Source organism: Podarcis gaigeae (genome assembly GCF_964106915.1).
Source record: "Podarcis gaigeae genome assembly, chromosome: 5".
Classification (NCBI taxonomy): domain Eukaryota; kingdom Metazoa; phylum Chordata; class Lepidosauria; order Squamata; family Lacertidae; genus Podarcis; species Podarcis gaigeae.
Window position 1 is genome coordinate 65,072,025 of NC_139681.1, and position 23,362 is coordinate 65,095,386.

General features: G+C 44.4%; 1 protein-coding gene across 2 annotated transcripts in view; it reads left to right on the forward strand.

The window, feature by feature from the left end:
• The window catches only part of SLCO2A1 (solute carrier organic anion transporter family member 2A1), a 57,818-nt gene that overhangs the window by 16,121 nt on the left and 18,335 nt on the right, over positions 1-23,362 (forward strand). For both annotated transcript variants that reach the window (XM_083741845.1, XM_083741846.1), the window contains exons 2-4: positions 7,316-7,453; positions 15,020-15,182; positions 20,229-20,450. In XM_083741845.1, coding sequence (XP_083597971.1) covers positions 7,316-7,453; positions 15,020-15,182; positions 20,229-20,450 — 523 coding nt within the window. The remainder of the gene's footprint in view (positions 1-7,315; positions 7,454-15,019; positions 15,183-20,228; positions 20,451-23,362) is intronic.

The window sequence follows — 23,362 nt, forward strand, 5'->3', positions numbered from 1 at the left end:
CCCCAAGGAATCAGCCTGCTCATTGCCAGTTTCTCTGCCTTGGCTAGAAGATCCTCTCTTGTTCCAACCAGCACTGCTCTTTTGGAGTTAGGAGAACCAAGTTTGACTAATTTCACTATGTTCCTTGACACTCAAACTCTCTGCTTGCAGAACAGGAAAAGGAAGTTCTGCTTCCACTGGGAACCAATACCCTCAATTCTGACCTATCTTGGTTTTCTTTAACATTAACCTGTTCGGTGGTTACCGTAGGTGTGAGACGTGGCTTTTCTGTGCCAACGTTGCCACAATAGCGCTGTCTGTCTTCTGCCAGACCTTCGCAAGCTTTACATTTCATAACAGACATTTATATGCAGTCTAAGGGTAAACAGACTTGTTGACTGATTCCCGTTACCTTGCATAAGCTGTCAACTGAAGCCTTTATGACAAAAGAATACAGCCAGTTTTACATTATTGTGTATACACTGCATGCTGTCAGTTTGCTGAAAATAGACTCTGCTCCCATTTTTACATGTTGTCATAATATTTTATCGAGTCTAAATAGACAGGATCCAGATCTCCTTTCTCTTTCTCTTCATGGTAATTGTGAATGAAAAGACAATGTTTTGTATTAATTTGATTCCTTTTGTTGCCACAATCTTAATCTTTTTTTTTATTCCATGTAACTGAGGAGGCATATGTGACAGAAAGGTAGGAAACAAGAAGCTGCTATAACCAATGTCTTCCCTCTGATGTGAAGCCTCCTGGGACTTTTAATGCCATCCTGATAACCAGTGGGATTTGCTGTCTTTATATAGAATGACAAGGATGGGAAAGGCTGAACAGAGAGTGGGATTTGCTTTCTTTCAGATCTGCTGTCACCTATGACTTCACCTGGCCTTTTGCTAGGCTGGTTTATTTTTAATATATGAGAAGGACAGCAGGTTACAGAAAAAGTAAGACAGCTCCCTTTCTGCTTTTCATTATTGGCAACCTATGCTCCTCAAAGGTTAGACTTGCAGTCCTGGTTCTCATGGGGTCTTTGAGGTTGGTTCCAGTGCAAAAGAGCAAACTATTTTGGTGCATCAGTTAAAGTGTTAGACTAGGACTAGGCAGATCCAGGTTCAAATCTTCACTGAGTTGCAAATAGTGTTGGGTCGGTAGGTCTCCCTCTGCTAACTCAGGCTTGCTGCAAGTATGAAATGCAGCAGGGAGGGAAGAGCCCATGAGCATCCTTGTAGGATGGTTGAAATTAAAATGTGATCAAATAAATAAATAAAATATAGCCCTCTTACTAATCAGTTCTTGGGCTCCTATGCCTGCATTAACTTGGGAATAAGTCTCAGTCATCTTAGTGGGGCTCACTTCTCAATAGGTTTGCTGCATCTGCATTGCCCTGTAAGGCCACATTCACACCATATCTTCTTCTTCGTCTTCTTCGTCTTCTTCATTTATTATTTCTATGCCACCCATCTGACTGGGTTGCCCTAGCCACTCTGGGTGGCTCCGCACAAAAATTAGTAAAAACACAGTACAACATCAAACACTAAAAATTTCCCTGATGCCACTTTAAATAGACACGGCTTCCCTCAAATAATTCTGGGAGCTGTTGCTTGCTAAGGCTGCTTGAGGGTTGTTAGGAAGCCCCTATTCTCCCCACTGAGCTACAATTCCCAAAGTTCCCTGTGAACAGAGATAGGTTGTTAAACTACTCTGTGAAAGGCAGCTCTGAGGGTTTATGGGGCCTCCTAACTCTCATCACCCTTAACAAACCACAGCTCCCAGAATTCTTTGAGGGAAGCCATGACTGTTCAAAACTGGATCAAAGTGCTTTAAATACATGGTGTGAATATGGCCTTAGAGAAGATTTGGTGCTGTTTAATGTACTGCAGCCAGCCTGTCATAATCACACAATCTGGGCAGGTGAAGCCATTCAGAAGAGGGATTTATAAGCTGCTTATGCAAACAGCCTGTAGATAGGATCATTCATCTGTCTTTAAAATAAACATCAAGGTGATTAACAGGTGGCTGAGGTAAGTACAAATGCATATGAAGTGTGGCTTCTTTTACAAAATGCCTGATGAATGTTGTCTGAAATTTGCCTGAAGTCACAAGACATGGCCTGGCTCCCTCTTGCAGGAGATCACTTTCAACAATGAAGAGGAGTTTAGGATCACTGTGCCATCTTTATAGATGTAGTGGCATTTTTTTAAAAAAAAATATGGATATCTTCCAGGTTTTCTGGGCTCAGCTCATGTGTAACGTTGCAGCCTTGCAGGAATAATCCATTTGCGCAGCCAACGTTATGGCTGAGCTAGTTAGCTTATAGTTTCCAGCTGTGGCAGCTCCTGTGATCTCTGGCATACATTTCAGGAGTATCACTTGTTCTTACTGTGTAGTTCAGGAAAGCCACAAGTGTTGCTTTGCAGTTTATGTTGCTGATGGAGAAAAACCAAGTGCATTGGAAATGCCTTAGCCTGGAACAGCAGAATATGTCTTTGAGGAAATGGCGGTCAGTTTCTACAAAGGAAACTGTCAACATGTTGGGCTGCATTGGGGAGTACGAGAGATAGCAGAGCTCATGTATATAGCCCTACAAGGCCTACAAAAGGGGTCATCTTACTTGTTTTAGTCCATCATTTTTTATTTCTGCCTTCCCTGACTTTCGGGCTCCTTGTTATGTCCTCCTGTTCTTGATTTCACCTTCTCCAGAATTTTCTCTTCAGTCTTATGTGCTTGTCATCTTCACTGTCTTCACATCATTAATCCCTCTCAAAAGTAATTTGTGTGTCATTCCTTAAGGTTAGATCAAATGCATCACTTCTCATTTCGCTTTTCTGTTGTGGGGGACACACCAAGCAGTTTGCTACGTAACAAAATTATTTAAAATGTTATGGGCAGCAAACAGCCTTAAAAGCATGATAGTTGAAAAATCAGCAGATAAAAATCAGACCAGGAGAGTAAAAGCAAAACAGCAAAATGACAGAAAACTTATAAAGCATCAGTTCCTGAGCAAGTGGATGACAGTGATAGTTGAGTAAATATTTCCAGGACAGTTTTCCTGTGTGCTTGAATTTATTATCTCTTCTCTTTCTTCAGTGGAATACCCAATCAGTGTGCATTGAATTCACAGGCAGCATTTCATCTAGACACAAACACATCTAGACACATAGCTTCAGCAATGTTGGTGTGTTGTGCCCTCGGACCACATCCTGGGACAAAGTGCTTTGCATAGATCAGAAGTGGAGAACCTGTTGCCTTCCTGCAGCTCCCATCATCCCCAGGCAGTGACCATGGTGATTTCCATCCATAATCCTTGGCAAATACAGGAAACTCTAAGTTAGACTTTTTAAAATGGTTCTTACATTGTATTTTGTGCTGTTAGGAAGTTGTTCCTTCCCAATGTGAGTAATACGTTTTGTTTACTCTTAAGTCTGATTTTTGCAGTTTTATTTATTTAGTGTTGTAATGTATGCAAAGTTTAGTTTGCCTAGAGCAGGCTTCCTCAACCTCGGCCCTCCAGATGTTTTGAGACTACAGGTCCAGTCGCAGACGACTCTGGGGTTGCAGCACTCATCTCGCTCTATAGGCCGAGGGAGCTGACGTTTGTCCACAGACAGTTTTTCTGGGTCATGTGGTCAGCATGACTAAGCCACTTCTGGTGAACCAGAGCAGCACACGGAAACACCGTTTACCTTCCCGCCGGAGCGGTACCTATTTATCTACTTGCACTTTGACGTGCTTTCGAACTTCTAGGTTGGCAGAAGCAGGGACCGAGCAATGGGAGCTCACCCCGTCGCGGGGATTCAAACCACCAACCTTCTGATTGGCAAGCCCTAGGCTCTGTGGTTTAGATCACAGTGCCGCCCACGTCCCTAGTTTAATCTATTTAACTATGGTTTAACTTTAAAGTGACAAGCATACCAGTCCATTCTCTTAGAGAAGGTCCTTTCTGAGCCTGTTTCTTCTCCTCCTTGTGTGTTTTTGGGGTGTGGCAAACAGTAGTTTTCCTTCCAATTTAAAAATGTTCTCTAAAAATGGCTAAAAATAGATCAAAACTGTTAGTGTAGCCTATGTGCCTCAGGATATGGAGAGTTTCCTTTCTGTCACTTGGGACTTAAGACTGCAATCCTGTACCCACTAAATGTTGAGGAAGCCTCATTGATCTTAATGCATCTTACTTCTGAGCAGATATTCACAGAAATGTGCTGCTAACCTCCTGGGTCCTACATGCTGGAAAAGGCTTGTCTGCCTTCTGCTTCACACATGTGCCAAATGAAGACACTGTAGCATTTAGCTGGTGTGATGCTAGCACAGAATCTAATAGCTTCTGATCCAAGTTTTTGTTTTGACATATAAATCTGTACTGTTTGCCTCCTCTTCATCTCTCCTCTCTTCTCTCAATTCCGTCATGACTACTGAATAGTAGCTGGGTTTAGGGTTGTATGAAAGTGGAACAGCTTTCCAGAACGCTTGAGGAATTGTGTTGAGGTTGGGTTTTTTTACTGTCATTCTATGAACAAGTGTTTTTTTAAAAAACGTGTACCATTTAATACAATACAAAACAGTATTTTTGACCTGTGTGCTGGAAGAGAGACATGGACCCAAGAAACCCTGTTCTGCATTACGCAGAATAGATTTGGAAACGGTTGCCTTTCACTAGGGACTCTTCTACAAAGATAAACAGTGGGGAGGTTAATAGGCCATAAGATTGGAGTGTGTTTTATGTGGTGGTTTTTAATCTATGGTTTTATGTGATGCGTTCTGCCCACTCCTAGAAAATGGATGTTAACTGAGTGAGCTGGAGGTGTTAAAAGAGTCAGGCTGAGAGTAGGCCTAAACCGTACGGCATATATACTAAGTCAAGCAAATCCTAGAGAGGATAAAGGGAGCCTTTCGAAGTCACTTGCTAGTATAGAGAATGGGGTTTCTTGAAATGCATAAGGCCTCTGGACTTGAATGTGTTCTGTACTGATTAATGAATAACTTCCTTTTAAACATAATGAAAATGTATTTTTGTCTCTTCAGTGTTCAATAACTAATAGTCAGGACACATCTGCCATGTCATCAAATCATAGTGTCTGGTATCCTCATCAAACAGCTGCAGAAGCTTCAGTTAATAAAGGCATAACAAATGTTGCTGTCCTGGGAGACATTCCTTTCTCCCTAAGTAGTACCAGCCAGCTTTCAATTAAGGGAGAACATTTACATTTTCCCCCTCTTCAAATACTCCTGCAGTTGGTTTTTCTTATGGAAGATTCCAGAACTACATTAAAAAAAAACAAAACCAAACGAAGACTTGCAGGCTTGTCCATTACAATTATGTAAGACCTAAAGCTGCCCAGCCACAGGCTTCCTGAGCTTTGCCTTGCGTCCTGGGCTTTAAGCCAGAGACTCCAAGCAAAGCTCAAAGCCCAAGGCATAGGCTGTGTCCACATTCCCATTTACTGCACACTCGCTGCGTTTCCAGTGCTGCCTCTGTAATCTATGATTGTGGGGTGTTATTCAAAATTCATATATATCCTGTACTTTGTTGTAACCTACTAAAGTCTGGTGTGTTCTCGCTCAAGCCATCTTCCCACTGACTGGTGTCTTAAGTTCATACCTAGCCATTTAAGGGGTAAACACCTTTGCATAGGGGAAAGACATCCCCACCCTGTCGGTGCCCTCCTGCTCCCAGAGTGTACAAAAACAGAAAACACAATGGAAGCCTTGCTGGGGTGAGGAGCTATGAAACAAATGGGATGGGGAACATCATTGCACTTTAAGGCCGTATTGAGAACACACCCTTATGTGACAAACACAGCTAGGTTGCGGTGGGGGGCAGCGGTGTTGGGGGGAGTCACCGTAGACAGGTTTGCTGTATACAAATGCCATGCTCTGGAAAGAGTGCAACTGCAGATTGAGCAGCCTGAATCATGTGTGTGAAACCTTGCCAATGTCAACTTCCACCTGCAATTCCAATCTTGGGAGTAAGCACCATTGAAACACTGGGGCTTGCCTCTGAGTAGACTTGTCCAATGGAGCAACTCTTGTAAGTTGTAAATACTAAATAAATACATATTTTTATTTTCCACAAGTGACGTTTTTAAAGTAGAGAAATATGGAAAAGCCTAATCATTTTTTAAACTGCCTATTATGATGTATTTGCTTTCCTGGTCTATTACAGAAATGCAACATAAGGTTCCTCCTTTCGTCCTGCCTCCATTTCCTGTCCTGCTTTCTCATGTTCCTTTATTGGTAAAATTACTGGTTGGCACATGCATTCCAAAAGTGGGGGTGGAGGACATTGGAGCCTGCCAGTCAGTCTTGTTGGGGTTGTCCCATCTCCAGAACTAGGGGACATGAAGTACAGTATTTGAAATTATGCTGCCTTCATCCTGTTTTCTGAACAATATTGTTTCTTTCACAGTGTGGAGTTGGAGATAGGAAATTGTTTAATTTTTGTTGTGTACTTTCGGATGTTTATTTATTGCTTATGGCTACTTTTGTTATGTTTGTAATTGGGTTTTTTCGTGTTGCAAGCTGGCTGGAGCATGGTTTTAACTATGGGAATAAGTGCCTTTTTTCTAGAAAAATAGGTGCCAGTACTCACCATAAAGTTGTTACAGTAAGTGTCCTACTTTTTAACAACAACAACAAGAGGTGATGGTACTGTGGACCCTTGATTACCCCCTGTAAAAAAGCACATATCGGAATTATATATGTATTATATGTGTATGAGATGAAATGGGTGAAACCCTGAACAGCAGTACTCCCCACTGCTAAATCCCCACCCTTGTTTGTTTTAACAAGCACCTATTTCATGCTCTAAACAGAGGCAATGAAGACATGATGCTTATGTCAAGCAGCAGTAATAATTGGAACGGGTACTCTCTTGTCAGTCAGAAGGCAGTGCCTCCAGCAGTCACAATGCATTTTCTGTCTAATGCTCATTTGCTTGTGTAAACCTGTCAATCAATCACATTTTAAATTGCAAAAGCCTCCCTCGTCCTCTTCATAATGCCTGTCACAATGTTTGGATCTTTTCTCAGTGTTGGCACTTCCGACGTGTGTCATGGGTGGGAAACTCAGCTTAGCAATGAAGTCGCTGGATTCTAAGAAACGTTGCATGAACAAGTTGCAAAGGCAACCCGAGTGAACCGGGAAGGCTTCATTCAAATAACTGAGTCAATTGTATTTTGAGTTGTGAGTGTGGTTTTATATGCACACTATCGCTCTGGCAATATATTGGCAACACCCCGGGATCACCAGTCTGAGGATGCTCCAGCCCTGATCTGGGTGATTCCTGCGGGCTCACTTTGCCATGACCCTAATTCTGTTAACATTTTGCCAACAGGTGTTTGTTGCCTGCCATAGCCTTCTGCAGCTGGCCCAGCTCCTCTACAGTGCCTACTTCAAGAGCAGCCTGACAACCATCGAGAAACGCTTTGGCCTCTCCAGTTTGTCCTCTGGCTTTATCTCCAGTTTGCATGAGGTAACTGTGTGAGGCATACCGGTTCAACATAAAGCTTAGTGGAACTGGTCATCCTGCCTCATTACTCCCTGTTTCCCTGAGCTTAGTTTAGGTACCTGTGGTTATGCAGTCATTGTTGATGAAGTAATGGATGATAGTTCACACTCCAGATAACCTAGAAGACCTTCTTCTACTGCTGCTTACATCATTGAGGCCATGAGTGTATAATAATAATAATAATAATAATAATAATAATAATAATAATAATAATAATTTGCTATTTATACCCCACCCATCTGGCTGGGTTTCCCCAGCCACTCTGTGCAGCTTCCAACAAAACACTAAAATACAATAACCTATTAAACATTAAAAGCTTACCTAAACAGGGCTGCCTTCAGATGTCTTCTAAAAGTTTGGTAGTTATTTTTCTCTTTGACATTTGGTGGGAGGGCGTTCCACAGGGCGGGTGCCACTATCGAGAAGGCCCTCTGCCTGGTTCCCTGTAACTTAGCTTCTCGTAGCAATGGAACTGCCAGAAGGCCCTTGGTGCTGGACCTCAGTGTCCGGGCAGAACGATGGGGGTGGAGACGCTCCTTCAGGTATACTGGACCAAGGCTGTTTAGGGCTTCAAAGGTCAGCACCAACACTTTGAATTGTGCTCGGAAACGTACTGGGAGCCAGTGTATGCCTTTCAAGACCGGTGTTATATGGTCTCGGCGGCCACTCCCAGTCACCAGTCTAGCTGCCGCATTCTGGATTAGTTGTAGTTTCCGAGTCACCTTCAAAGGTAGCCCCACATAGTGCATTGCAGTAGTCCAAGCGAGAGATAACTAGAGCATGCACCACTCTGGAGAGACAGTCCGCGGGAAGGAGCTGATAAACAGCTGCCCTGGACACAGAATTGACCTGTGCCTCCATGGACAGCTGTGAGTTCAAAATGACTCCCAGGCTGCGGACCTGGTCCTTCAGGGGCACAGTTACCCCATTCAGGACCAGGGAGTCCTCCACACCTGCCCATCTCCTGTCCCCCAAAAACAGTACTTCTGTCTTGTCAGGATTCAACCTCAATCTGTTAGCTGCCATCCATCCTCCAACCACTCACACAGGACCTTCACTGGTTCCGATTTGAAAGAGAGGTAGAGCTGGGTATCATCCGCATACTGATGAACACCCAGCCCAAACCCCCTGATGATCTCTCCCAGCAGCTTCATGCAGATGTTAAAAAGCATGGGGGAGAGGACGGAACCCTGAGGCACCCCACAAGTGAGTGCCCAGGGGTCTGAACACTCATCCCCCACCTATAGCCTATCATATAGCAATAGGCTATACGAGGAAGAGATGGTTTTTAAGAAGGCAAACTGGATGCTGCCTTGGAATGACACTTAGCGAGGACAATTCCTTCCGAAACAAGAATCCTGGGAAGGGAGAGGGGGCAGTGGGAAAGAATGATTTTGAGGCCTTGGGGCCTGCTGCTTTCTGACTGTTTCCCTGAGAAAGAAGAGAGCCTGACCTACCTTTCTGTGCAATGGAGTGCTGCTACACCCATGGGTTTAATAGATATGTGCTTTCTTCTAGGCCCTCAGAAGTGGTGCCGCATCTGGTGTGTAATGCTGCATTACACATTAATTAATGCTATATTAAACGAAGGTGAAAACCCCCCAATTTGTTATGGAGCTGTGAGTCAGACCATTACAGCATCCCCTGCACCATCCAAAACTAATGTCTAGAACTTTACACACAGTGATAGCCTTTTTTATAGCAGCACCTTTGTAGTACCCCCATAATTAAGATTATGTCAGTGTTTCCCATGAGAAATCCCTCTTTCCCCGGGGATGGAGTCAACATCATTCATGGAACCCAGCCAACAGCAACGGCTTTTGCTGCTTCGGTTGTGGTTTTGCTCTGCTTCCTTTGCCCTGCTTTCGAATCCAGGAGACCCTCCAACTCCAGTTCTTCCTTTCTGAAACATTTTATTCAGCCTCTGCTTCCCACAATTCTCTGCATTGCACTTTCGCTGGCAGGTTTAGAGCCCTTTCCCTTTTCCTAACCTCTAAACCAGGCATCCCCAACCTGTGACCCTCCAGATGTTTTGGCTTACAATTCCCATGATCCCTAGCTAGCAGGACCAGTGGTCAGGGATGATGGGAATTGTAGTTGAAGACATCTGGAGGGCCGAAGGTTGGGGATGCCTGCTCTAAGCTCTGCAGCTTTGGGGCTGCTTAATTTTCTCAGCTTGTTTTATAAGTACTTTTAATACACTAGGAAATTATCCTCCTGTGGGAAATGACTCCTAGGATCTTTTTGTCAGTTCCAGCACAGACTTCCCTTTGAAACAGATCAGGAGGAGCAGAAGCTTTAGATACTTTTGTGCTCTAGGATCCGAAACTATCAGAAATGTCAGAGGCACATCTGCAATGCAGAATCCTGCAAAGGGCCATTGACAGCCAGAGGTTAAAATGGGGACCATCTTGCTTTCGCTGCCTCCAAGCAGGAAAAGACAGCAGGACGTAAACAGGCGGTCTGGACCGATCCAAAGTTCTTGTCCATCGGATATTCCTGTCCAAGAAGAACAAAACAGTCTTAATACCAGTGCAGCAGTGACTGCAATACAGTCTCCCATCTACTTACCAACCAACAGTAGGCTGCTCTTGACTTTGAATTTCTCCATGTGGTACTGTTTTGCAGTGGCTGGTGCTATAATATAGTTCTGGCTCTGCTTGAGCAGTTTTCAAGTTGGAACTTGGCCCCTAGTGACTCAATCAGGAACAGCTTTGATTTTTAAGCTTGATATTTGGCAAAGCACCTGGAGCCTGGCAAGCGACGCTATCAAATTCTAGGGGGAAACACAAAATAGGTGTGTTAATTAGCCGGGGCTCTGCTGCGCTTGCATAGTTTGTACTGTCAGCGTGCGAAGAGCACGCGAACCGCAACTGGGCAGAAATATAAAATGGATGGGGCCTGAAGTAAACATGAGCCTCTGGGCCTGGCACAAGCAGAAAACAGTGCGGAACCGACATCCAAGGGCCCAGCAGTTAGCCATCAGGGTGAGCAGCTCTGGTTCACATAGAATGCGAGGGAAAGCGTTTGCCAAAGCCTCACACTTAACTGAGAACATAAGACCAGTTAAACTGTGCTGTGTTAGCGTGACTGTCCATCTGTTTAGATTTGTTTCCCACTCCTTTCTCTGAGGGCTATTCTAGAAAAAATCACTCCCAGTGGTTCTCACCCTGTTGCTGCCTCCAGCATCAACCACTTCCAGAGACTTGAGAGGAAGCCCATAAACATGTCAGTCGCAACCCACTTCTCTTTGAACGCCCATGGGATACATGGACAGAATGCAAAAATCAAAACTGAACAGTTCTTCAGGGCAAGCCCAACCACTGGACAGAGCGAGGCAGCTCTCAGGTGGCAAAACCCCCCTGAATCCTCTATGCTGCCTGGCCTGCACCACCAAAGGTAGTTTGCTGACTTCAGGTACAGAGAAGGTTACAGTCCTGCTGGTGGTGTTGAGGTAAGATTCACCTGCCAGTCTAGTTGGATGCACCTTCTTGTCCCTTTAGGTCAGGGAGCAAAATATCTTGGAGCTGGCCCTGCAGTCCCCAGTGTTATACCTCTTGGGCCATCCATATTTCCTACTTTATTCGGGACTCTAAATCGCTGCTTCTGCGACTCTTTCTACCTAGCTAGAGAAGCAGCTACTTTAATGAGCATCTTTATGGACTTCTCCCTAAGTAGTAGGAGTAAGAGAACTTTCCCAGAGGGCAAAATAAGATCAAATATTGATTATGCCCCATTATATCGTGGTATATGTGTCTGAAACTAGATCACATTTTTAAACGTTTCTTTTGTCAAATAGGCAGTCTCATTGACCTCGATTTACATTGTGATCTCTAATACTGAGGCTGATTTATTATTATTATTATTATTATTATTATTATTATTATTATTATTACTTTAAAAGATTCAAGGGCTGTACCTTTTCCCCTGTGGGAAAGATCCTGATTACTTTTTGTATGTTGACATTTTTTGTTGAAGTTTTAAAAAAAGCATAGGGTCAGATTCAACCAACCCATTCTCAAGGGGCTGCTACCTCAATGAGGTTTTCCCCCCTTCCACCACCACCCGTGTTTCCCCCAAATCTTCTTTCTCCCAAACAGTATGTAGGGTGAGGGAAAGGAGAGGTCATTTCATAGGACAAGCAGAAGTGTTTGTGCTGATGGAACGGTCTCCTTAAGGCTATGCTGAATTACACCTATTGTTTTTTACCTTTTACCTTAGAAGGATTTCTATCTGAAAAGTAAGGTAGAATTAATGGTAATAAATAGCTAGGTAGCTAAATAAATAAATAAATAAAATAAAATAAAAAGCTGCCTTGGGATTGGTTGGTCTAGCTCAGTATTGTCTACACTGATTGGCAGCGGCCTTCCAGGATTTCAGACCCTGTTCTCTCCCAGCCGCAACTGGAGATGGTGGGGATGGAACCTGGGAACTCCTAATTACAAAAAGCATGTTCTCTGCCACTGAGCCACAGCCCTTCCCTTCTTTGACATGAGTGTGCAGGAGCCATTAAACAAAACAAACTCTGGTGCCCTGAAATGCTCTAACCAGGTCCTGAAACACATTGCTCCATTCACAGCAGGGGACACAGGAAATTCTTCAGTACTTTTATGCAAAAAAGATGTTGTCTTATAGTTGGGAAACCTCCATGGTGTCCACTTTGTGGTAGATTCCTCGGGCAGTCATATATCTGTGGCCATTCCAACCCACAAGTAGTTATCTTTCCCATCCATTTGGAATACATTTGCTTTTGCTTCCAGACACTTTCATACTTTTATATGGGGCTCCCCTTCCTGACTCTCTCTGGGATTATAAAGTTTTTCTCATTTATTTGTTAGATTGGTTCCAAAAGCCACAAAACCAGGGAGGGGAGCCCATGTAAGCATATAAGAAAAGAAACTTGGGCACAATTACTGTAGTTTCAAATGTTAAATTAGTCTGAAAGTCTGGACCAAGCCAGTGCAATTCTAACTTTATGTAACCCGCACGTTATGGCTAACCATTACATCTCATGCAACATGTAAATGTTTTGAGACAACAAGGGAATTGTCTCATGCCAAACCCATAGATCCACATACTTCCAAACAGATTTTAAAATCCAGACCCTTTAACAGACACCAAGAGGACTGATTTGAATCACATGTCCACATTCTTGTGCAGTACTGACCATTCAAGAATGCATTCGGGGGTGTTGAACTATGCATAGGGCAGATCCTTACTTTAGTGTAAGCCAACATCTTCAACTGAGCTGTGTTGGCCTGCATTATGTGAAAAAAAATTGGCGCAAAAGAATGCTAGATTGTTTAGCAATAATGTTTGTTTGGGGCCATTATTGGTACATGAAGATGTTTAACATGTAGATGTTGCCACAGTCCAAATTTACACAATAATCTGATTGGATGTCACTATTTAGGTACATACCAATTAAACATTTGTGTTCCACAGAGCAGAAGTACCTTTAGCATCTCTTTTATTTCAAAAATAATAGAAATGAATGCTGTATGTGGATGTTTTTTCTATTGTAAATATCTCTGGTGAGGACATACTTACATCTAATGCTCGCATTGTGTGCGAGTGTTTAATGTATAAAATGAATTCCTTCATTTTAACGCTCCAGAGAATTTATTAAATACAATCTCAGAAATACATTTGCATTTGTTGGTTATCCTGCTGCTTTATTGCTTTTCAACCATAACAAGTAAATTGTGGGCACTTAACATTTGGAAAGTGTCATGTGTTTAAAAGATCCACGCTACCCTGCTTTTTCCTTTAAACGATCATAGGTATTGCTTTCACCCAGGGGAGTGTTCAACATAGGCATGTTTACTTTCGGTTGCTATTGCATCAAGCAGTGACTTGCACGTGCGAATCAGCCTTCACAGATCAAATAACCAGAACAGATCACAGATAGGAGCTTCATATGGTATCAGTTGCAGTGCTTCCAATAGAATAATTTTCATTAATCTTTAGACCATCAAATGTTGAATAATCTTGTTGTTTGTGAGCTGGCCCTTAGCCCTTCTAAGAGCCCTTTGCTCTGAACTACCATCCAGTTACTCTATTTCTTTCTGCCTTCTCCACTGTTGTGTTCCTTTCCCAAACTGTTCTGTTATGTACTGAGTTGAATAGGATCCGAACTGCAGCAGTCTGATTGGTCCTAGAACAATAGGATCCAAAATGCAGCAGTCTGATTGGTCCTAGAACAATAGGATTCAGAATGCAGCAGTTTGATTGGTCCTAGAACAATGCAGCAGTATGATTGGTCGGCAGGAGCCACCCAATCCAGCTCCAGATAGAAGTGAATCCACAACCTGATTGGCCTACAGGAGAATTCCGGAATTAGCCAATCACGTGGGGCCCATTGTGTAAATTATGTATATAAAGCAGATACTTTGAGGGGACTTTCATTCTCTCCTCACCACTATGAGCTGAATAAAGAGCATGAAATCCACTCTCGACTCAGAGTATATTTCATGTTCTTTTTTGTTTGCCTTTGCTTTCGGCCCTCAATTGATTTTGGGTGGCGGATGCTTCTAACACAGACAATAAAGCTGTTTTAGATTCATTCTCCCTTCGTACACAATAACTTATGAGCTATGCCTCTGTTTTCATCACCCTGATTATTTACACTGCTGTATCCTGAAGAGGCCTCACCAGCAATACAAGGTCTTAGATGATAAAGATGGCTGAACCACTCTTTCCCAATTCTGTACTGCCCATCCCATTTCTAGCAAGCTAGGCGTTCGGAGAGCTCTCTTCTTGGCACTGCTGTAGCCTGTTTTAAGCTACACTCAGCCACAACACTTTGGTCCTACTAAAGATAAGTAGGAGATGTTTTACAGCCTCTATTCCAGGGGTCAGCAACCTTTTTAGGCCAGTGAAATTTTGAGAGAGTGCCAAATTTTGAGCCTAGAATAATGCCAAATGAGTACCATCATTTGGGGTGGGAGAAAGCATAATGCAACACCAAATGACTGCCATAGGGCTATGGCAGAATGCTTGTGGCATCTGGAAGAGCAGAAATAGGATTGCAAAGTTACATGGGCCTACCCCCCACAAATAGCCATCCCATAAACAGCACTCATCAGCCGCTGCCACCCTCACAGACAGGACAGTTTTGTCCCTGTTCAGAACAGAAATGTGGGCATGTTTAAGGGGACATGTTCAGTATAGGAGAGGCTGAGCCATGCAAACAGAAACTACGCAGAAAGAGCAAACAGTCTTTCTTGTGTTATGGATTGTTGAAAGGATGTTTACTGAGATCTTTTACTGAGACTGGCACTCGTGGGTGTCACATTGCCAAACCCTGCTCTACTCTACCTGTAAGCATTGGGGAATACCATGAAGCCTGCCTCTTTGTATGTCTTCAGGGGAAAAAATTGCTACCTCGTACACAAAAAGCAGAGGTGGGCCATCCCAGAATAAACTAAACTCTGAAGTAAAAGCAGAGACACTGAGGCCTTCTCTGGTTGGTGTCTTCTTTCAGGTCTGTTCTGACGTTCTCATCTGTGCACTTTTATGTCTCCACAGATCGGGAATGTTGTCCTCATCATCTTTGTGAGCTACTTTGGCAGCCGAGTCCACCGGCCTAGGATAATTGGCCTGGGAGGCCTGCTGTTGGCACTGGGGGCCTTCCTTCTCACTCTTCCACATTTTCTCTCAGCCCCATATCAATACACCACAGCACAAACCAGTATGTATATTTCCGAATATCTCATATGCCTCAGCCCTTCTCTGCTCTGATGGCTTGGGACTTTGTGAAACGATGTTTGCTGTGTCCTCATAGTGGCTTACATAAATTAATAAAACATAGGCTCCCATCTGCACGATACATTTAAAGCAGTATCATACCGCTGGGAACAGTCATGGCTTCCCCCAAAGAATCCTGGGGAATGTAGTTTCTTCAGGGTGCAGATGGGACCTTAGTCAAGGTCTATGCAACAGCAGTTTTGCTTCAGAATCCTTGGTAGCTTAGTTCGCGTAGTATCCTGTGAGGTATGCTATTCTCCCTGGGAAATTAAGCCTGCAAATGCAGTTGCACATTAGAGGCACTTGGCTTTTACCCATCCAGGCTTCCAACGTCCCCCAAGGCATGCTGCGGTCTCTGTGCAATGACTTGCCTGTCATGGGTGTGCCAAACCAGATCATTGCCAAGGGAGCCCAAGGCAATGAATGTTTTGGTTCATGTCTTGTGTCAGTGGATGCTGTTCTGCGTCGAATTGCTTCTTTTAAAGTGTCACTATTATCTGACGCCACCAAAAATGTGCAGGGCTGCTACCTGATGATGGATTGGTTAGCATAGCATAGCTGCTCAGTATTTGCTTTTCCCTCTGCCAGAATCCTGTATCGGGGAAAGTGAGGGTGTGGCGCTCACACCAAGGATCATGTGATCGGCTTTGCTTCCTTGCATTCCCCCCCACCCAATTTCCTTTCATGCCAGGTAGCAAAGCCATGATCCCCTCTGCCCATGAATGGCACCGGCAGGTTTGCTGCTTCTGCTGGCACCAACCAGCATTAGTTGATATGGTGCCAGGCATTTGTTTGCAAATCAGGCTTGTCACCATCTTCTCTGCAAAGAAAGAGACGTGTGAAAGTTGGGGGACGATTCCTCCAGGAAGTTTGGCACATACATGTGGCTCCTTCAATACCTTCTAATCATACAATATAATCAGGTAATAACAACTCTTAGTTCTGCTGTCATGATATTTATCTGTAGCCTAGCCAGGAAGTAAGCTTGAAAAACATTGTTCCCACTTGCCTTCCAAAAAGGGGGAAATCAAGGCGTCAAAAGTTGTTGGCAAGCTCAGGAATTGCATCCGAGTTCCCCTAGAACCTACACCACAGCTTCTCCTGTTTGAATTATGCCCCTGGCAAAAAAGCATAACAGAATACGTCATGGAATTGAAGATCATTGTGGATTTTGCAGGAAAGATCTTGCAAGTGGGATCCAGCAGGAGTTTGCTATCTAGCACATGGATCTGTCCTGTAGCATCTGCACAGATTTTTACTTCTAGCCTAACGTTTTCCTACAAGTGTTTCGCCATGGAATTTACCGTAGTCCAAAATCACAACCACTGTTGTCTGCAGTGGGTTGACTGCTGCTGCATAAATGGCCAATGGAAAGACTAATCCCAATGAAAACATGAATTCATTGTAGTCAAAGGGAATAAGTTATCGGTTGTTGCAAACATATTGGTAACATTCTTGCTATGTAAATAAGGTTCACCTTAAAAAAAATACACATACTCCAGACTGTATTGTAGTCAACTAACTTTTACTTGACATACACCCATTGGGATGAATGAACCTAAGTTAGTCATGGCCATTGATTTTAATAAGACTACTCAGAGTAAAGGTTAGTTAAATACAATGGTCTATGTGTGCAGGATGAATTTTCTGATGTTTAGATTTTTCACACTAGGATTAGACATCTTGAGGGAATTTTAGAAGATGTCCCAGTTTGCCACAATTATCAGAAGAGTCTAGGGCAGATCCTCCCTCATTAAGATCTGTGAATGGGAAGTTCTCTGATGGAAGTGCCTTGATTTTATCTTCAAAGATAAGGCCTCCTCCTTCAATGGAATGACTTCTCTTTTTCTTGATGGTTAATCCAGAGTCTTGTCAAATTAGTTTAATCAGGCAAGAGGGGGAGAAACTATATCTAATCCTTCTTAAAGAAACAACAGTTTTATTATTTTTAAACTTGGTGGAATCCTTAAATAAGTAAACTTTCATTATACAACATGGAATCCTATACAATGAAGTGGGTTGCAATGTTGAACAGGATATCTGAGGGTCAAATTACCCAGTACTTTATATGCATTTTTTAATTCAGTGATTGGGAGTTCACATACTTAAGAAAAACAAAAGCAGCAGTGGGTGCCCCAGTGCTATGGGCCTGGGGAGAAAGGTTTAATCATTTCTCCCATGTCATTTTCTTGGTAAAAATTACCCAAAACTGCTATTTGCTGCTACTTTTTATTTCAAATGTTCTCTTAACTTGTGCAGATACATTTATATAACCCTATAAGCAGAAGCTCTGCACAACAGGGTTCCCCCCCCCCCGCCCCTGTGTGCCTCCACAGTGCGCGCGCATGAGTGAGAGAGAGAGAGAGAACCGTCTGAACAGCAGAGATATGAGGGGGGGATTGTTCCATCTGGCAAGCTGATATGCTAGTAAAGACAGGACATTTGTAATATGCCACCCATTGGCATTATTGCTTCTCAACACATTAACCTCTAATACAGTCTTACTTACACTACCGCTGAGGAATAGTAACATGAATTCACATAGTAATATAGTTCACTTTTATTTAAATGTAAAGTGCTTAAATATCATTAAATGCAAGATCTTAAACACTCACAGCAGTATATTAATTTGTATTGCAACAACTAATGGGGTGGCTTCATTTTTATGACTAGGCCCCTGGCATCCTCTTGTAAGAAGGTTTGTTTCTTGTTCTGAACCCAAAGCCCTCATTTACCATTTTAATATCCCCATGCTCAGAAATATATTACTCTCCACACACTTAGCCAAAGGCATAACTTAGGCCAGTTGTGTGTACCAGCGCAGGAAATAATGAAGCTCTCTGTTTTCCATTATGTCCTCCTAGATTTGCTTACCATTTCTTTATTAAGTGGCAGGAACCAAAGATGGGAGCATTTATATAAACAAAGAAACCTCAAAACCTTGGTATAGCTGGCATTTCTCTTCTCATTTACCCTAAACCAGTTTCACTTACAAAAATTCTATTTTGGCAGGCGATAGGTTTAACATGCCCCCCAAGGCAATTGAATTTATGGAAGTAAATCTAAGATAGTTAAGAAGGTCCCTCAGTTCTGAAAATACATTCCAGCCTTGTGTAATAAGGGTTTTGTAATGAACATGTACAGGAATGTTTGTGGTAGTGTGTAACAGTATGTGGAAAGTGATGTTGCATTAGCTGAAAGCCCCAAATTACCTGGTCAACATTTTTGTTTCAGCTCTTTTATACGATCAAAGTACCACAAGTCTTCTGGGCCACTCGTTAAGTGCTCTGGCTTGATGGGAATAGTGGAACAGTTGTAAAAACGAACAAATAACGAGGCACAAGATGTATGAGAACTGACATGTGTGGCAAGGACACAACATTAGTTTTAATTTTGCATTGGATGTGGGTTCCTAGACGCCTCCAGATATTTAAGCATTGTTTTCTTCACTCTAAAAGGCACTTCAAGTACACTGATTAATAGATTGGAATTGGTTTCCTGCTCCCCTATGAACAGCTTGTTCACCATGAAAGCTAATTTGTAATTTGAAAGCACATAGGAGTCCTGGACAAACCACCCTTATTCCTCCTTCAATAATTCTCCGGTTGGCGTCTTATGTTTTCTCCTCCCCACACCACCCACAAAATACACTGATATAGGTTTGTTCAAAGCTCTTTCTGAACTTATCCCTGTAAGCAGTGTTGTGGTAATACCTTGAAAGAAAAAAAAAGGTGATGACAGCTGCTAATTAAATTGAGGAAGTTTTACAGTTCTGGCAGGTCTTCCAAATCCAGGAATGAGGAGTTGTTAAGGAAGCCTAAGGATGCATTTCACTTAAAAGAATTCTGTTGCTATTGCCACAAACTTACGGTGCTGTATACAAAAGTCATGGGCCAGGTACAAAGGACCACACATGGGCCTCTGCATGAGCTTTTGCATAGGAACATAGGAAGCTGTCTTATAGCACATCAGACCCTTGGTCTTATCTAGAACAATATTACCTACACCAGGCATAGGCAAACCCAGCCCTCCACATGTTTTGGGACTACAGCTCCCATGATCCCTAGCTAACAGGGCCAGTGGTCAGGGATGATGGGACTTGTAGTCCCAAAAGATCTGGAGAGCCGAGTTTGCCTATGCCTGACTTACATACTGACTGACAGATGCTCTCCAGGGTTTCAGGCAGGCTGTCTCTCCCAGCCTTACCTGGAGATGCCAGGGATTGAAGCCAAGACCTTCAGCAATTAAAGCAGATCTTCTACAGGTCTTTCAGCCTTCCCCGTCCAGGGCTGTCCCAAAAGGTCCCCCCCCCCCACCCAGGTTGGTGCAACAAAGGAAAACCAGCTCCCTCTCCAACTGTGTGTGGAAGTGCTTTGCGTGCATGTGCATGGACCTGTCTATAGGCCAGCCATGGATCTAATGTCCCTTCGGCTATGTTCTGAATATGAGTTGCAGGGAATCACAAGAAGGGATGGTGCTGTTGCATTCAGTCCTGTTTGTGGACTTCCTATATATATGCATCTGGTTAGCCAACATAAGAACAGGATGCTGGGCTATGATGGAATTTGGTCTGATCCAGGAGGGTTTTTCCTGTGTTCATGTTCACTTTTAGTCATCTGGGCCCTAAAGGTGCTTAGAAACTGGTGGGGTATCTTGATTGTCCCCACCTGTCCTGCTCCCCATTTGTTTGCTGTGTACCAGGGCACCTGCAGTGAATCATGAGGGTGACCTAAGCTAGACCTGCAGGCAACAGGTGAACTTGCACAGGCAACATCCCTGCAAAGTGATTCTCAAACTGAGATGCTTTGCTTTGCCGCTTCTTTTTCTTTTGCAATGACAAATTACGTTTCCAGCACTAGACTTTAGATCAGACTTGGGTACAGTGGCCTGGGAGTTCCCACAGTTAGTTAGTTAGTTAGTTAGTTAGTTAGTTAGTTAGTTAGTTAGTTTTCCCTATTAATTTTTATTTTTTGCATCATCTTGTTCCAAGTTGCAGGTAACAAGAGCGGAAGTGCCAGAACTGAGCTCTGCAACAACAACGAATTTGTGTGTCCAAGCACCAACGTGAGCGTCCAGGCCGAGGACAACACCATGTGGGCAATAATGGTAGTTGCACAGCTGTTGGCAGGAATTGGGACAGTCCCCATCCAGCCTTTTGGGATCTCCTATGTGGATGACTTTGCTGAGCCCAACAACTCTCCCTTGTATATAGGTAAGCCCTTTCCCTGGGAAGGTGTACTTACTGTAGAAGGGTTGCACCTTGCCATCCAGCTTACACTGCCATGCTATCCGTGTCTTTGCAGCAGGCGGAGCGGGGAATCTGCTGTTTAGGAAATGTCTTTCCATTGCTCGCACTGAAGAGCTGCTTATCGGTCCTGTAATGAAAATCGCTATGTTGGAAGGACTTGACAAGCCATCCTTAGTTGTGTGACTGACATGGCTATGTTGAGAGTGCCTGTTTTTCTTTCTCCTCTCAATGTGATGGTGTTGGAGTGACAAAAGGTGCCCTTTTGTGCATGAAAACTGTAGTGTTTGCCGAAATGGTTTCTTCTTCTAGGAGAGCTGAAGTAGTGCACTAAGAGTCACACATGGCCAGGCATTTGGTGGGGCTCATGCGCCCTGATCCTGCCCACCAGGGCTAATTCCTTGCCTGGATCCCACTTGACCCTAGTGCACCTCTAACAGCAGTATTGTAGCAGCCACCAAACCTCCTCCTCTCGCCCTGCATGCGAGTGGACTTACTTAGCAACTGCAGCAGCAGCAGCACTATAATGGGCTTGGGGGCAGAGTGGCTGCTTTTGCTCCAAGCCCATTCCAGCACTGCCACAGAATAAGACCTCCCTGTCACGCTCCTGGTTGTGCTTAGCCAGCAGCAGCGCCTGGTCACCCCACACGAGGGGGAAGTCAGGGCTGGTGGCTGCAGCAGCAACGCTATGGTGTTCACGTGGCTGTAGATACCTCTGCAGCGGGGGTGGGGTAGGCCGGTCAGTCAGTGCTGGGGGCCACAGAGTGCTGCCTGCTCAGAGTCCCTCAAAATCTGGAGCTTCGCCTGCATAGGCAGAAACTGTAGTAGGAGATCACAGAGAGAAGTCATACTGCCAGTGCTGTGGGGCAGTTTTGGTTCATAGCTGTCAACGTTTCCCTTTTTTAAAAGGGAAATTCCCTTATTCCGAATAGTATTCCTCGCAAGAAAAGGGAAATGTTGACAGCTATGTTTTGGTGAGTTTTTAAAATTTTTATTTTCAAAAGAGGGCAGAGCTGGATTCAATTGTTAATTTTTTATTTTATTTTATTTTGGCATGAGAAATTACCACCACCACCACCCAACCACCTTCCTATCATAGATCTTAAACCACTGATTTAAAGGGTAGGATGTTATGTGTAGGATGTTCGAATCCCCGCAGCGGGGTGCATTCCCGTCGCTCGGTTCCAGCGCCTGCCAACCTAGCAGTTCAAAAGCACCCTCAGGTGCAAGTAGATAAATCGGGACCGCTTACTAGCGGGAAGGTAAAAGGCGTTCCGTGTGCTGTGCTGGTTCGCCAGATGCAGCTTGTCACGCTGCACCACGCTGGCCACGTGACCCGGAAGTGTCTCCGGACAGCGCTGGCTCCCGGCCTATAGAGTGAGAAGAGCGCACAACCCTAGAGTCTGTCAAGACTGGCCCGTACGGGCAGGGGTACCTTTACCTTTACCTTTATGTTATGTTATGTGTATTTGTAGGGGGACAAACCCAGCTTTCTACCCCATTTTAGTTTCTCTTCCTCCAGCTTCTTTCTAGCATTATCGTCCCGTCCCCCCCCCCCGAGTCAGAGGCCCCTCTAACAACTGTTGGGGGCTGTCCAAGACACCAGCAGCTTCCCAGTCCTGAAGGGGTCCTTGGCTGGCACAGCCCGTTTGGGCTGCTTCTGCTCCTCTGCCAAGAGTGGGGCCAGCTTCCAGCACCAGAGGCAGGGGGACAAAGCCCTCCGCTGGTGCTTGCAACTCTAATGTTTGATGCAGTATCCTGTTGCCACTGGCGCAGAGGACTGGCCTGCAACTCAGAGAAGCCAGTGTGGTAGAGTGGTTAGAGTTTCACACTAGGACCTGGGAGATCAGGGTTTAAATCTCCACGCAATGCAATTGTTATTGTCAGAGCCACCCGAGGTCCCAGCTCACAAGAGACCAAAATCCAGTCCAAGTTATATACAAAAGGTTTTATTGAAGAACATTGTTGTCATTACATCCAAGCTCCGTGGCTCAGCATCTGTTACCCTTAGATGTTAGAAGTCCCCTCTGAGTCAGTCCCGCCCCTGCACCAGCTTAAGAGGCTTGTACTGCTCCACCTTTTCCTCTCCTTCCTTTTCCGCAGGGTCTTCCTGCCCCCCTGTGCTCCCTCCCTTCGGGACTCCCCCGAGGCTGAGTCTTCTGACGCCTGCTCCCCCCTCCTTCGTGCTTTGGGACCAGGCTCCTCCTCAGGGCTCTCCTCATTTCCGCGCGCCTCCACATTTGAACTTGGCGCGCGTACGTTGCCTCCGACCTTCCTTTCGACCGTTACGCTACTCTCGGTACTACACTCCTCCCCTTCCGGCAGGACGTTCTGCTCCGAACTCCTTCCCCTCTCTGCTCCCTGTTCTGCTCTTTCTGACACACTGGCAACTCCACCCCCTTCACTCCGTTCCGACGGAGAGGCCGGTCCCGATCTCCAACCCCCACTGGGGATTCCCTCTTCGTTCCCCTGCTTCTGACTGCTTCCCTCTCTACTGCCCCTTGGCCTGACCAGGGGGGCTCCCTTTTGGGAATCCTCGGATTCACTTGATGGACTCACTGACAACCTCGGGTCATCGTCGTCCTCTTCCTCGTCGCCCTGGGACCCCTCCCCCTCGCTCTCTGTCCCTGAAACCCTGACAGTTATTAATAATAATAATCCAAAAAACATTCAGATTTGGCAGCGGAATTCTACTCTTTGAGGCCAAAATGTGTTCATGGTTGCTTTTTGAAAGGAAACTCTCCCATCCCACAATAGAATTCTGAATATCTCCATAAGAACAAAATAATAGCTTGCGGGATCAGGCCAATGGCCCATCTAGTCCATTATCCTGTTCTCACAGTGGCCAACCAGATGCCTGTGGGAAACCCGGAAGCTGG